The sequence below is a fragment of the Artemia sp. Qi Xiang Cuo genome, chromosome 15 (assembly GCF_049724085.1).
Source record: "Artemia sp. Qi Xiang Cuo chromosome 15, ASM4972408v1, whole genome shotgun sequence".
NCBI lineage: Eukaryota > Metazoa > Arthropoda > Branchiopoda > Anostraca > Artemiidae > Artemia > Artemia sp. Qi Xiang Cuo.
The window spans coordinates 2,886,527-2,903,550 of NC_142808.1; the positions used below are offsets into that span (position 1 = coordinate 2,886,527).

Sequence of the window (17,024 nt, forward strand, 5' to 3'; positions counted from 1 at the left end):
AAAATCTAGCTTCGGGGACAGTTTGGCTAGCACAAAGCTAGTTCCCTCTCCCCCTCTCAATAAAAATTTACCTGAAAGTTTCAATTTGATTCCCTAGCCGAAGCACCGAACAGATACCCTTATCCAACCTAAACATAAAACTCGCTACAACCTAAATGGAAACTACTGTGTAATAGGACACCCAAAGACTCAGCTGATAAGAAATGCCTTTAGGTGTCCAGTGTGTGACGTCAAACGACTGGGATACCGCAGGAGTTTACACATAGAGAAATTATGCTACAAACAAGAAACCAATAACGATTTCTTGAAAATAGAAGCAAACGGAATATTGCCCATGAGGGCATTAATTCTCACCGGGCGAAAAGTGACTGCCAAAAACATAATTCGGCTCCTAACACAGTCTAAAAAAAAGGATAAAGATCCTCCAGAGCCATTGTTGGCGCACAGAGCGTCGAATCGACGTTTCAGTTGCTGGGTCTTTTTTAAGAAAGAAGCAGCAAGCGTGACACCCAATTATGCTGCGGCAAGGATAAAAAAAAATTCACAAAGATAAACAAAAAAGATAAGGATGAAGATCCTCCTGAGCGATTGCTGGCGCATAGAGCGTCGAATCAAAGTTTCAGTTGCTGGGTCTTTTTTAAGAGAGAAGCAGCAAGCTAGTCACCCAACTATGCTGCGGCAAGGATCGAAAAGAATTCACAGAGATAAACAAAAAGGATAAGGATGAAGATCCTCCTGAGCCATTGCTGGCGCATAGAGCGTCGAATCGACGTTTCAGTTGCTGGGTCTTTTTTAAGAGAGAAGCAGCAAGCTTGTCACCCAGCTATGCTGCAGCAAGGATCGAACAGAATTCACAGAGATAAACAAAAAGGATAAGGATGAAGACCCTCCTGAGCCATTGCTAACACATAGAGCGTCGAATCGACGTTTCAGTTGCTGGTTTTTTTTACAGGGACAAGTAGCAAGCGTGTCGCCCCATCTAGCTGCGGCAGGGATCGAACCCCGGGTCCCGTATTGCCAAGTAGAGCATCAATCCCAAATTAAAATAGGGTAAAACAGTCTACCTTCAGAATAAGTCATTATAGCTGATCTTCAGGGTCCAAATTCCACTTCTTCTACTTTTCCCCATTGAGGAATTGTCAATATATGAAAATCATCACAGGCTTTAAGATCCGTGGACCCGCTTCAATAGCAGATTATGGACCGTAATTATTTAAACAAACAAAAAAACTAGTGGACCAAGCAGGTAGATTTCATGGACCGTTACTTACGATGACTTACTACATTTTCATTACCATGGCCCGAAAATGATCATTTGTGCTTGACTGTCAATCAAAATATGACATTGTTGAAGATTGTGCGTTTTGACCATCCATGTGTGGCCAAACAGGAAACAAATCGTCCCAAAACAGGGAGAAAGAGGTGATAAAAAAGGGCTTTAAGGAGAATTTGAATTTCATTGAAGGGGCTAAAGATCGCACCTTGAATAGATTGAGGCGAGGAGTGTCAGCAGCTGTGTTGTTCTCAGGCAGCTTGGTGCTGCAATAGCTTGCCAGTAATAATAGCAGTTTGGTTAAATAATCATGCTCTTTAATAGTCCTCACTGAACTAAAAATCGCTATTGTAACATTGGATATTCAAATTCATTTAATTCAAAAACAAGACATAGCTCTCGTGGGCAAAGCCCAAATATGATGTCTCATAGTCATCATTAGCAAAATAAAGTTGCCTGATAAAACTCTGTCAGGATAAATAAACTAAAGGATAAAAACACTTGAGATTGAGAATAAAATTATCTGATAAAACTTCGTCAGGATAAAATAAACTAAACAATAAAAACACTAGAGATCATTGTAATATTTCACAAAGCTTGACACAAAGCTTTTACTGCAGCGCATGGTGTTACAGTGGACTGGGGTTAGTTTCGGAACCTTCTGAGCCACTTCCCTGGGGGAACGAGATCTTATAGGGGCAAAGGGTTAGGGGATGAGTGATTTGTAGATGGAATGTTGAAGGAGGAAGGAGCCTAATCTTTGGCATAATTTTCTTCAGTGGGAAGAAAGGGATTCAAGTTTAAATTATTCGAGGTAAAAGGAGTAAGGTAGAGGGGAACCACCATAAATGATTTGCAGTGATCTCTTCTGAACTCGTTCTATTTTATCAATTTCATCCTGGGTAAGGGCAAAGTGCCAAACCGGACAAGCATATTCAACTAAGGGGCGGATGAAAGTGTGAAATATTAGTTTCAGCTTTTTAGTTTCAACTCGATAATCTTTTAGGGTTCTTAGTATGTGAAATATACTTTTAGATGGTTTTACAGTCGGCATTGCATTCTACCACCACGAGAGACCAGAATAAATCAACATTCTAAGTAAATTTATTTTATGGCTAGCTAGCTTGGAATCGATAGGAGGTTTGAAAGACGGTTGAGCCTGCTGAAGAAAAGAAAATGTCGTGACCGAGCATTTGTCTTTATTCACGACCATGTTTAGTTCAGCCGCCTCTGAGGTAACTTGGTCGATGAAGCCAGCAGCATTGCTCTTCGAATCCTTAGATACGATTTCCGTTAAGGACAAGTCGTCAACGTATTTCCATCTGTCCTCCAGCTCAGCAAAAATTTCACTTATCATGAGGAGGAAGCCTCATGATAAAGTGTGATACAACAACGATGTACCTAGAGCAGTCTTACCTCCAAGATTTGGGTTCCAGGAGGGGGAAGTCCACCTTTCGAAAAAAAATTTCGATCAAAATATTGATCAAAAACAATATAGTTTATGTAATTTTCACATTTTCAAAAAGGGTATAGGAGCCAAACCCAATTCTAATCCTCTTTTCTCTGGGTATGAACTTTCCCATAGTATAGCCTATATATTAACGCACTTCCTGACTACAAAGGACCTTGCGGCAGCTAGGATTAAGACCCGGGACGCATATTGCAAAGCAGAGATCAATAACTTATTGTGATTTTTTCTATGCACACTTTGAAATTACATTTTAAACAACTAAACATTCACTCGTTGAAAATAAATTTGAAAATAACTCATTGAAATTCTTACTGTGCGCAATATGAAATTATATTTTAATTGATGAAAAAATTATTCGTTGAAAATAAATTTGAAAATAAGTCGTTGAAATTCTTACTGTGCAAAATAAAAAATTACAATCAAAACAATCAACAATCACTCGTTGAAAATATATTTAAAAATAACTCGTTGAATTTTTATTGCGCAAAATCTGAAATTACATTTTAAGCAACTAATCAGCTGCTCGCTGAAAATAATTTCCACGATAACTCGTTGAAGTTTTTTCTGTGCCCTCTTTGGAATTACATTTTGAACAATTAAATAATTACTCACTGAAAATAAATTTGAAAATGGCGAGTTGAAAGTCTTACTATGCACAATTTGAAATTACAATCCAAACAATTAAACAATCACTCATTGAAAACACATTAAAAAAAACTCGTTGACATTTTTATTGTGCACAATTTGAAAGCACAATTTAAAACTAGAGACCAATAAATACCATTAGTAGCTCCCCAGACGGTTGTCTCATAGTTACAGAATCCGGCAAGGATTTGTTGATTATGGAGTTGATACGAGAAATTGCACGATGAAAACGAAGGTACTTCACTTCAGAAGGTTTTTCATAGTCTTCTTCTAAAGAAGGTTCCAAGTTCGACAACGGTGAAGAGGGAGGGGTCCATTCACGCTCCAATTTCTTAGTCTTCTTTGACCTAGATTATTATTGTTAACAAAGTTAGTTTTCACGAGAACGTTATCCAGAAAACTGACAGCACAGCGCCACTCAACAGGGCCAGAAAAATTCAAAATTATACTTGAAATGCTACTGAATTCCGGTATAAACTAAATTCCATTCCCGCGTATCACAAGGAACGGCTCATTATAACTTTAATTTCAATTTTTTTTTAGTCGTCCCAGCTGAGGGGTTAGCACGCAATACTTGAAAGTACTTTGACCGTAAGGACAGGGGTTCAAGACTCAAAAAGAAGAGAGAAAAAACTGAATTCTGTTGATACATATCTAATTGAGATTTTCTCTCTTATCCGTCCCCATATTTGTTTAGGTAGAGTGTCAGTTGAACTTCTTTCAAGTTACCGCATTAAGGCCATGCGGTAACCTTAAACTAATTTTGCAACCTTCAGCATCAACTGACCGTCACCCAGACAAAGGGTCCATTAGCGAATTCTCTATGGGACTAGCCATCATCAAGATATTTACATAGAACCTGTGGTTTGACTATAAAATGTGATTGAAAAGATAATGAGAAATCTTTCGTTTTGTCGGCAAGCTTGTCAATAAAATTGGCTAGCACCTCAGGGAACTCCCAAAGCTGCAAAACTAGTCAAATGATATTTTCTTTGAGCTAATTCTTAGCGCTTTCTCTGGAGGCATGCTGGAACACTTTTAGGGCTTTCATTAAAAAGAAAATCCTCTTTCGTTTAATAATAAAAAAAATTACACTGCCAATACATTCTAATGATTCATTAATAATCAATTTATCTTCTTTCTAAAATTTCTGGGAAAGTAGGTATTGGATTTTAGTTTTCTGTTGTTTACTCGAATCTCTTGTCCAATCTGTAAAAGTTGTGGCAAGACCGCCGAAACAATTTTAAATAGTTCGGTCACACAAACTAAAAAAGTTCATAATGAGGGAGATAAGTTGACTCTTCAAGGTTACGTCATCGCCTTAACGTTCTGTTCTGTTCTGTTTTTTTTTTTTTTTTACTTTTTTTTATTGTGCACGTTTTTGTTATATCTTGACATTTGTTAGCAAAACGTGAAAACTACACATGTGTCTGGATATCAGTTGTCTCAAGACAGATAGGGCATTATCTTGACAATATAATGGTCTTATTAGGAACTTTGCGACAAGATTATTGTCATTTCTTGGAACTTTTCAGGGAGATGAAAAATGTGCATGTGTATATCTATTTTCTCTAAAGAAAAACACCTAGAAATAATTTCGGAGCATATCCTCTGGCGGTACTTTAACGTAAATTTTTAGTTTAAAATACGTATTTTATAATTAAACGAGCAATATTTTTACGAGTATCTGTACATTTTTTCTCGAAAACAGTACAACATTTTTTCTGAAATGTGGCATATTAGCAATTTCTAGTAAAAAAAGAAACGATCTAGAAACGAAAAAAAGAAACGATCTAGAAACGAAAAAAAGATCTAGAAACGAAAAAAAGACGATCTAGAACGAAAAAAACGATCTAGAAACGAAAAAAAGAAACCATCTAGAAACGAAAAAAAAACGAAAAACGAAAAAAACGATCTAGAAACGAAAAAAGACGATCTAGAACGAAAAAAAAACGATCTAGAAACGAAAAAAAAAACCATCTAGAAACGAAAAAAAAAGAAAAAAAAACGATCTAGAAACGAAAAAAGGGAAACGATCTAGATAGATCACAACTTTGAAAAAATGCCTTTCCAACTCCCAGTCCCCTCGATATTTTTCATAAATCGTCTGCTGACTGAAGCTAGAGATCCCTGAAGGCTTAAAGCCTTTGAGCATAAGTAGCAGGAGTTTCAAAACTCAATTTGTTTGTCGAAAAATATATTAATGTATGTATTTTTCTCAAAAATTGCCCCTTAATTTTTTTTTTGGAAAACTGATATACTGAGACTTTCTGGTCTGATTACCCAGTCGTGATTGTATCGTTTTTGGTATCTGTGACAAACACGAAATTATACGAGATGATGAATGAAGCCGAACAGCAAAAGCAAAAGACATGGGAAAACCAACATGGGTAATCACATTGATTGGCAAACGAAAATAATGCACAAGGAAATCAGCGTTTAGAAGAAAAATTAAAATTACAACGGAACGAAGGAATCTGTTAATTTAGCACTGCTCAGAAAAGAGGATCGCATCGAGTCGTGAACGAAAATGAAGTGGAACGAAATGTGCGATTAGAAGAGCAGCAACAGCGAGAATCGCAACGAATCCCATGAGAACACAAATGCTATAAAATGTATGATTATGTGAAAGACAAACAGGAAAGCAGAATTCACACCAGAATTTCTTGATTCAATTGAAATTGATGATTTTCCACCTCATGACTTAAAACTAAGCACGATAATTATGCTAATGCGTAATTCGAAAATCACATATATACTAGCCTGCTGCGTGCCAGGGATCGAGCGAAGCTCCGTCTCCTGGTACTATATATATATATATTTAATAAAAAACAAGTTTTTTTCCACAGAAAGTAAGGGGCAACAATAAAACTTAAAATGAAAAGAAATTATTACGTATATTAGGGGGATCATCCCCTCGTCAATACCTCGCACTTTACTTTTAAGTTCGAATTTTGTCCCAATTCTTTAAGAATGACCCCTGAATCCAAAAGGCCGTTTAATTAGAATAAAAAACTTTTTTAAAAGTACTAAAGAAAACTTTAGCTTAAATAGCGAGGTATTGGCGAGGAGGCAACCCCACTCATATACGTAATAATTTCTGTTCGCTTTAAGTGTTAATGTTGCTCCTTACTTTCAGTGAGAAAAACTTGTTTTTATTTAATTTCTGATCGAATGCGGGGAAATCTATCTCCCCCTCTCCAAGGGAAATTCTCTTCCCCTGTGTAAAATTACTAAATGGAAAAATCCTCCCACGTAACCCCACCTCCCTTGAATAGAAATATCCGACCAGACAACATCTGTATTCTTCCTAATAACCAATACTATATGTAGACAATGGGCAAAGCTCATAACTTACAGCCCTTCTCGCGGGGACTGTGGGGGTTAAGTCATGCTCAAAGATGATTCGACTGTGTTAAAAAAATGGTTATGTAAAAATTTTGATCGGGTGTCTTTGGGGAAAAAAAGAGCGTGGGAGGGGGGATAGCTGCCCTTCGATATTTTTGGCCACTTAAAAATGACACTAGAACGTTTGATTTCCGATCAAATGAGCCCTCTCCAGATCTTCAACGATCACTGGTTCGATATAATCCCCCTGAAAAAAAAACAACCAAAAAACAAATAAACACGCATCTGTGGTATTTCTTCTGACAAAAAATGCAAAATCTCACATTTTTATACACAGGGCCTTAAACCTCTACAGTAGGGTTCTCTGGTATACTGAATCTGAGGGTGTGATTTTCATTAAGATCAATTGATGTTTTGGGGGTGTTTCCCCCCGTTTTCAAAGATTGGGCAAATTTTCTCAGGCTCTTAACTTTCCATGACTACCATTAAATTTGATGAATTTTTCATATTTTGAATAAGCATCGTATATTGTTCAATGTTGGCAAGGGTCACTCTTTACTGAAAACTCGCTGCCAGCTATTGTTTGACTGACTGTTTACTATTATTCTTTGCTATTTACTATGAACTGTTGGAACTGTTGATGCATGTCTCAAAGGTGGCGTAGTCTTCAGAATTTTTTTTTATTTCAATCTCCCATCAATTTAATGGAAAAAACTTCGTTTTATGGTAATTTTTGTCTTACAAAATGTAGGCTTTTGGTGAACTTTGAATAGTAGTGCGTTTGTTTAATCTGACCTGATCATTAAGATTAAATTCCCATTTCATTCAAGTTTTCATTGGCAGGTCTATTTTTGTCTTAGAAAGTCATACCTTACAGATGTCTTCATTCTTTTAGCAAAACTTCCATATTGGGAGTCACAAATCTTCGATATGATTCGTACACCTTTTTTTCGAGTTAGAATCACCTTCTCCCCTTCTTTTTTTTCAATATCACTTCTCACAGATCGAAAGAAACGCTTCTCAGGATACTGAAAAAAAATTGCATTACTTACTATTATTACAATGAGTTATTACTTACTATTAATTATTACCCAAAACAAATTAATGGTATCCCTCTGATGCTACAATAAGATTGATCTCTGCTCGGTAACACGAGAACTGTAATTTAATCTCAGCTGCCACAAGGCGCTGAATTACATTACTATTCGTGCTAGCGCTAGCGTCTATATGCGCATGCGCAAGCGTCTCTAAATAACCAAGCAAGAAGAAAAGAAGACACTAATGTTACAAATCTAGAATCAGAAGCAGGCGAAGGATTTTGGGAAAAGAGATAGATTTTAGGCAAATTTTTTTTTGCTCAAAAGTTTCATATTAAAAATCAAACTACACCCAGGCCAAGCTGGAAGTCCCCCCCCTCCTACATCGATAAAAGCACGATAGTGTCAAGAGACCATGTGCGCACAGTCAACAGTCTAGTGAAATACCATAGGCTCAATTTTCCTGGAGGGGAAGGAGAGATTATAGCGCTAAAAAACCTTCGTATGCCTTGATTGCGATAGAAGATCGATTTTTGAAATCATCATTAACCAATAGCTTATGCACGATAGCTGATTGCGCATCATTATTCAAAAAAGCTAACTGAGATAACAGAAGTCTCTTGCTTCTATTTTTAAAGAAATTACTATTTAAAATTAACTCACTTCAATTAAGCAGGCTATTTTGTGCATATGCTGATTGTGCATCATTATTCACAAAAGCTTACTAAGATAAAAAAAAATCCCTTGTTTCTGTTTTGAACGAAATATTGTTTGAAATTAACTCACTTCAATTAAGCAGGCTATTTTGTGCATATGCCGATTGTGCATAATTATTCACAAAAGCTTACTGAGATAACAGAAGTCTCTTGTTTCTATTTTTAAAGAAATTACTATTTGGAATTAATTCACTTCAATTAAACAGGCTATTTTATGAATAATAATTTTTTGTTATTCAAAGAATATATTGAAGGGAAATGCATATTTCATGTTGGGAATAATGAGCCATGGTTTAAGTTAAATGAGGTGGAGAGGGAGCGTCCTTAAAAGGGGTGGCTTATGGCAGCTTTACGCTGCGATGACTTGTTAGAAGGGGGAGTAACGGATCAATGTTTTACTTCTTCACCAAGCAAACACGTACACATAAGTACGTATGTAACCACAAATATTTACATACACAATCGCGAACATAACCACAAAATATGAAATGAATTAAAAAGAAATATAATAAAAAAATGAACCAAAGACACAACCCCCTCTAGATACTTTGGCTTAGTGACTGAGGGGAGAGGTAGATTTGCAATGGGAAGGGAGGAAAATTCTAGAATGTTATTTATCTTTATCTGGGTTCAGAAGTGTTCATTTTTGTAATAAAGAAAATTATTGGAAGGATTGAATTCATTATGTAAGAAAATACTTTATAAACTTGTTAACCAAGGACAAGGTATGCGTGCAGAAATAATTAGAAGGTTAAAATTTAAATGTATTTCATGTTGTTTACATATTAAACTAACCCTAAGGCCTACCGTTCATTGGACCACAGAATTATCAAATAAGATCGATGCTTTAAATACTATTTACCAGTTGCTAAAATTGCCAAGATAGGAGGCTAATAGGAGTGGTTTTTATGGAACTTGATTTCGTCTCTTTTTTCTCAAAATTTTTTCAGCGATCGATGTTTTAAATACAACTCCCAAGTTGAAAACAACACCCCATACCACTAAGGACAGACTAGAGTGATCAGTCATCAACCAACGATTAAAGGTTAGGTTAATTTTCAATTTGGTGTTTGTATCATTGGTGAGACTCTACAAAAACCTTTGAAGTTACCAACTAGAATTCCGTCAGTCCTAATTTTCCTAATTCAATCACAAAACTTACCTGAACTTCCCAGGGCCGCAACACTCCTTTATGTATTTCTTTCGTATGCCGATCAAAACCATGACGGGTACAAAATTTTAAGTCACATCCTCCACAGAAATATGTCAATACATTCAATTGCCCAGAACTGAGTTGCCCTTGGCACTCGTGGGAAGCAAAACCTCGGTGCTCAGTGTACATAGTTCCACACCCATTACAAAAATACAGAGGCACATTTGGATGGCACTCGCGGAAGTGAGCCTGTTTGTCGCCTCTTCGATCAAAGGGGTTTCGACATATTTCACAGGGGTACATACTCATGCTTCCTAGGACTTGACGACAGAGTTGGATGTGTTCCTAAAAGTAAATTCAAAGCTGTAACTAGAAATAAAGTCAAATCTGATCCAAAAAAGAAAACAAGCCTAGAGAGTTCATTATAAAAAAACAGCATATAGAGGGAAGATTTTTCCCTAAAGATTAGCCAAAGACCGTCTATACAAAAGTATGGTAAGAAAAAGTAAGAACTTTTGTGCGCACAGGAAAATATCAGAACTTAATTGAACTTAACCGAGCCTGTGCAAAAGAAAACAACAAAAAAAACCTGGAAAACCGAAAAAAGTTAATTAAAAAACAAGAATAGCTGCAAAATGGAGGGAAAGGAATATCTTCCACTACGGACCAGCCATTGAACTTCTCCACAAAAAAAACTGGTTAAAAGCAAGTTAAAATACAGCATGCGTGAACATAGAAAGATAATAGGAGAATTCCAAGAGCCTCAACTAGACCCATCCCAACCTGACACAAAAACTGAATCTATTATAAAAGTAAAGTCAAAAGAACAAAACAAGAACAGCTGTAAAAAGGAGAGGTTTCTTCCTCAGGATCAGCCAAAGATTTTTTCTACAAATATATGGTACAAAGCAAGTTAAAATGTAATATAACTGTACACAGAAGAAAGATAGCGGAATTCCCGCGGCGTTGAATAAATCCATCCTAATCTGACGAAAAAAAGAAGTAAACTAAAGAAAGTTAATTCAAAAGAAAAATACAAGATTAACTGCAAAATGGACTGGGAGCGAGATCTTCCATTACACACCAGCCAATGAACTTCTACACAAAAATAAGCAAGTTAAAATGCAGTATATCTGAACATAGAAAGATGATAGCAGAAATCCCAGAACCTCAACTAAACCTACCCCAATTTGACAGAAAAAAACTGAGTCAACTATAAAAAGTCAGGTCAAAAGAGAAAAAACAAGAATAGCTGGAAGAAGGAGAGGTTCGCTCCCCAGGTTACCTCCCCAAATACCTTCTCTGATAAAAAAAAATTAGATGCAATATAGCTGTACACAGAAGAAGAATAGCTAAATTCCCAAAGTGTTGAGTAAATCTACAAAAAAAAAAAAAAAAAAAAAAAAAAAAAAAAAAAATCAAACTGAAGAAACTTAAGTCAAAAGAACAAAGACTAATTACGCATATGAGGGAGGATTTTTCTTGGCGAAAAGCATATAACTGTACACAGAAAGATTATAGGAGGATTTCCAAGGCAGCGAGTAAACCTAACCAAACCCGAAAAAAAAAGCTTAATCCAACTGAAAAAAGTTACGAAAAAAAGAACAGAAAAAAAAATCAGCTGCAGAAACGAGGGCGATTTCCCGCTATAAACGGATTTTTTTTTTAGCTAAGACAGTGCAAAAAATTGTCTCAAACAGGACGTGAATCACTGTCTTAAGCAAAAGTTTATGCATTATTTATTGTCAATTTGAATAATAAAATTCATCTGAAAGAGCAAAAATATTTTTCTTGTGACAAATACGCCACACCTCCCCTCCTTGCGTTGAAAATTATTACATTATGGTTTACATTCCATGTGCAAGTTTTGGCAAGTTACTGTTTTCTAGCTGAGATTCAGTTTTATCAGTCGATCGAATTAGATTTTAAAATTAGTTTTGCATTAATTTTTAGACTGAAAAATACGTTAAAAATTGTTGAATATCGGTGAAATCAAGAAATTTTTTCCTTTAAAGAAAGTTTGAATCATTGCCTGAAAAATTCGTATTAGTATTTAATTTTGATTCGGTGAATGGGTAGATCTGAACCTAATAAATCGAAAGAGATAAGACCATTGTCCTTTAAGAGCAAGTTACAGCTGTAGGCTGTAACACAGCTGTAGGCTTGTGGCCAAATTTTCACAGATATACACCTATATTTAGAATATTGTTTAATTTGATGATACTACCAAACACCTTTGCAAACAAAAACAAATCAAGAAACAATCTAACCAAACCAATTGGCACCTCAAATAAATAAGTCTAAATCAATAAGCATAATAAGTGTTTCCTAATAAGCATAAATAAGCCTAATAATGCACCAGAGCCGCATCCATGATTTTTGTTCGGGAGGGGGAGGGGTATAAGAAAGATTAAAAAACACATCAAAAACTTGTTTATATACATTTTTCTAACGATTTTAAGAGTAGGAGAAAAATTATAGGGGGACTCAAACCCCCTACCCCCTCTGGATACGGTCTTGTAAGGCACGTAGACAGGGATTTTTCTGGGCGGGGAGGCAGAATAAGAAGAAAACTAATTAGTAAATTGTATAAAAAGTACCCCCAAATCCGGGAACGTTTACGATTTTGAGACCCGTCGTCGAGACACGTACATTTATGCTCGGCGTAACTGGGTTTCCTGCGTAACTGGGTTTCCTGCGTAACTGTTTCTTCTTGGGATTGCAACTGTGGTTTTATTTCAATTTCTTAGCATTCTTAATCTTTCAGTTATAGCCTTTAGATAAAATAGTAATGACATGATCCATGCTGATTTTCAAAATTGGGTTTTCACTATTTTAAAACTTTCAAAGTTAGATCAAATACCTTTCTCCCCAATGGTACTTTCTGTACAAGAGGAACAAATCGAGAAGCATTTCCGCTTCCGACTAATTATCTAATAAGTATATAAATTTTTAATAATAATAATAAAATTATCTTTTTTTGAGTTTTGGTAGGCAATAAAACAAATTCTTGTATAATTGAAGAATTATAAAGTTAAATATCACTTATCGGATTAATCTGAAGACAAACACGAAGCGCTTTACAATGGGAATATTTTCTAAAGAACGCTTTGACAATTAGAGTCAGATGGTTCTTGGATGCTTACAAGAGAGTATGCGTTTGTTTTGTTATGCTTAAGCCTAAAACCGAGCGATTAAGTCTAATTATTTTCACTACATACTGTCAGTAGGCAGGGGCGTATTTCCTATGGGACAGGAGGGCAACTTCTTCTCCCAGACCTCAGTTTGCCCCTCCCCAGACCCTAATCTGCCCCTAACCCCAGCTGAAATTTAGTTTCTTGAAAAATCTTGAAAAAACTAAGATAAGCCTGCATAATTCAAGTATCCACAGAAACGGGTTAGATTTATTTATTATATATTTACCTTCATGGTACTATATGGTTCATTTTTTAGTTTTCATTGTCATATTCACTTGATTTGGGAAAATTGGCTTCAACTCCCTCCCCCCCAGGATTTTGACGAAATTACGCCATGGTAGTAGGTCTCATTAAAAGATGACAAATTATATACATAGCTTGGTAAGTATATCCTGTTTTGTCTCAAGACTAGGGGATCAAACTTCCAGAAAAATCCTAAAACCCTTTTTGAGAAGGAGCTAAAGGATTTAAACTTTTGCGTTTAGAATTTAGAATCGGTGACGGGGATCAATAATTATTTCTCGAGTTCTCGCCATAAAGCATACACTATACGGTTTTGTATTTTTTTAGTAAAGCTAAATGACTGCATTTTCAAGGAAAATCGCAAAAAGCAAAAACGTTAATAATTTTTTAAGCTTTCTGACCTAGTATTAAAATAAATTGATCAATTGCTAGTATGATAAGAACAAAACTAAGGTAAAATTCAGGCCAGTTTTGTTTATTATGACCATATAAATGGCTAAGTTGTTACCGCTGTTATAAGCGATTTTACGAGGAACTTAACTTGCTAGGAAAGGCTGTATTAAAATACCCAAAAAAAATTATTAAGACTTACCTTCATCTTGTTTCCCCGAACTGCCTTGCTGCAAACTGGACAATATGAAATATGGCCAACCTCTTCAAACGGTATATAGTCTTTCGAAAGGTTACCTTTTACAACTATTGTTTCGTATCGTCGACTAGATCTAAAACAGGTGAGAAATTTATTCGCCTATTCACTTTTTTCATCTTTATTTTAATTTTTTGTCTCAACTTCTACCTAAAAAAAAGTTCTATATAATCAAAGCTGTCCAAACATTTAAATAAAATTAAAGTTCTCCAGGAATACTTTATACGTGGTCACGTATATAATTATAACTAATATACTGGGCTTACGCAGAAAAAAAAATCTTAACTGAAAATAACAATTGGTCAGTTTTGTAGTGGCACGATGGGTCTATATGGCTGGGTCTATATGGGTCTATATAAGGTCTATAGCACGATGGGCTAGGTAATAAGGGACCCGGAGTTTGAACTCAGCTGTACCAACATGCTGAAAGGCCCGTAGTCTGTAGTCTATTGTCCATAGTCTATAAAAGGCCAAAGGCCCATAGTCCAATCTAGACAATAAGAAGAGGAATTGGTTAGGTCCTGTGGTAGCGCAGTGGCATTGATCTGTGCTTAGTAATACGAGTTCAGCCTCAGCTGCAGCAACCTAGCACATGTTCCGGACTTCGATTCCGGTTATGAGAGCGAAAGCGTCTACATAATGATCCAAACAGGAAGAAGGAGAAGAAGATTTGCTTAGAGCAGAAGGAGAAGAAAATTGATAAAGAAAAAAAAGAAGAATTTGAAATTGAAGAATGAAATTTGAAAAGAAGAAATTGAAAAAAAACGCTTAGAGCCAAAGGAGTAGCTTAATAGCACAATGCATTGATCTGTGCTTATAGTAATACGAGACCCGGAGTTCGGTCTCAGCTGCAGCAACTCAGCGCAGGGTCTGGACTTTGATTCCCGTTATGAGAGCGAAAGCGTCTACATAATGATCCAAATAGGAAGAAGAAGAAGAAGAATTTGAAATTGCAAAATGAAGTTTGAAAAGAAATCGAAAAAAAAATGCGTAGAGCCTAAGGAGTAGCTTAATAGCACAGTAAATTCATCTGTGTTTAGTAATATGAGGCCTGGAGTTCGGTCTCAGCTGCAGCAACTCAGCGCAGGGTCGGACTTTGATTCCTGTTATGAGAGCGAAAGCGTCTACATAATGATCCAAACATGAAGAAGGAGAAGAGGATTTGCTTAGAGCAGAAGGAGAAGAAAATTGATCAAAAAGAAGAAGAAGAATTTGAAATTTAACAATGAAATTTAAAAGGAAGAAATTGAAAAAAAAAATGCTTAGAGCCGAAGGAGTAGCTTAATAGCACAGTGCATTGATCTGTGCTGAGTAATATGAGATCCAGAGTTCGGCCTAAGCTGCAGCAACTCAGTGCAGGGTCCGGACTTTGATTCCAGTTGTGAGAGCGAAAGCGTCTACATAATGATCCAAACAGGAAGAAGAAGAAGAAGAAGAATTTGAAATTAAAGAATAAAATTTAAAAAGAAGAAATTGAAAAAAAAATGCTTAGAGCCGATGGAGTAGCTTAATAGTACAGTGCATTGATTTGTGCTTAATAATACGACATCCAGAGTTCGGCATAAGCTGCAGCAACTCAGCGCAGGGTCCGGACTTTGATTCCAGTTATGAGAGCGAGAGCGTCTACATAATTATCCAAACAGGAAGAACAAGAAGAAGATTTGCTTAGAGCCGAAGGAGAAGAAAATTGATAAAGAAGAAAAAGAAGAATTTGAAATTGAAGAATGAAATTTGAAAAGAAGAAATTGAAAAAAAAATGCTTAGAGCCGAAAGAGTAGCTTAATAGCACAGTGCATTGATCTGTGCTTATAGTAATACGAGACCCATAGTTCAGTCTCAGCAGCAGCAACTCAGCGCAGGGCCCGACTTTGATTCCAGTTTTGAGAGCGAAAGCGTCTACATAATGATCCAAACAGGAAGAAGAAGAAAAATTTTAAATCGAAAAATGAAGTTTGAAAAGAAGAAATTGAAAAAAAAAATGCTTAGAGCCGAAGGAGTGGCTTAATAGCACAGTACATTCATCTGTGTTTAGTAATACGAGGCCTGGAGTTCGGTCTCAGCTGCAGCAACTCAGCGCAGGGTCCAGACTTTGATTCTGGTTATGAGAGCGAAAGTGTCTACATAATGATCCAAATAGGAAGAAGTAGAAGATTTGCTTAGAGCGAAAGATGAAGAAAGAATAGCAAAAAATGCTATAAATATTGACCATCCAAGTGGGAGACCAATCCCGATTAGAGATATTTACCCCCCCCCCCCTCTTTGCAGGCATTGTAATATGAATAATGAAACAATTGACCATTGCCTATTTGAATGTAATATACTGACGTCTGCACAACATACCTTGCTTTGCAAACTGTTAAAATGCTTCAAATACCACAAAATCTCACTATCAGCCAAGAGCCTAGCCAACTATACCTGCACACAGAGCATAGAAATCGACATCTATCCACTCATAATTGAACTCATAGAGCTGACAGATCTACTGAAAGATATCTGAAAATATTTAATAATCATGAGGCAATCGAGTCAGTTGCTCTGTAGCCCACTGAGTGACGAAAAAGGGAAACGGCTCAATATTGTTACTGAAAAGCCCACCTGTTGTCAAATAGAATAAGAAAAGAAGAAAATTGATAAAGAAGCAGAAGAAGAATTTGACACTTGGTAGTACCCTAATTTAGTCAATTCCATTAATTAAATTAATTAATCATTTTATCACATGAAAAAATACAAGGTGTCGTCAAAAGCTAGGTAGCGTTGATAGTTTTATTTGTTATCACTAGTGCCACGTCCCACTCTTATAAATTACCCATACTCTTTGGTCTCAGACTAAGTTTCAATTAAAATTCACTTTGCATTTCTTTTAGAAAGAAACAAGCACTGAAAATGCGTCAGAAGCACGCAAAACAAGAAAATTTTCGAATTTTTAAATCAAATTTATACCTTGGATCAAACAAACGGATAGATCTGAAAAAAAAAATTCAATGATAAAAGCATATTTTCCGTTCGGTGCCAAAGCATTTTTCATTTCATAAAAGGTTTCTTAGTCCACCATGATCAATATAATCCTGTTTTTTTCCTAGCTTGCATCTGGCAACATTGATATCAAGCACATGAACGGAAGGCCAAATTTTATTGTAAGAATTAGAAAACTTGTATTTAGATTAAACGAGATTTGCTATCCTTTTTACTTTATTACTTCTTTTAACTTTACTTTCATTCCTTGTTTCGCTATTACATCAAATTAGCACTGGAGAATGAGGCTAAATGGCTGATATTATTCTTTTTCTAATTCTGG

The 17,024-nt window shown here is 36.0% G+C and overlaps 1 protein-coding gene across 1 annotated transcript in view; it reads right to left on the reverse strand.

The window, feature by feature from the left end:
* LOC148943230 (uncharacterized) overlaps positions 1-17,024 on the reverse strand; it is a 46,367-nt gene that overhangs the window by 9,537 nt on the left and 19,806 nt on the right. The window contains exons 4-7 of the mRNA XM_089101552.1: positions 13,676-13,805; positions 9,653-9,988; positions 7,608-7,765; positions 3,526-3,736 (exon numbers count right to left, since the gene is read on the reverse strand). Coding sequence (XP_088957678.1) covers positions 3,526-3,736; positions 7,608-7,765; positions 9,653-9,988; positions 13,676-13,805 — 835 coding nt within the window. The remainder of the gene's footprint in view (positions 1-3,525; positions 3,737-7,607; positions 7,766-9,652; positions 9,989-13,675; positions 13,806-17,024) is intronic.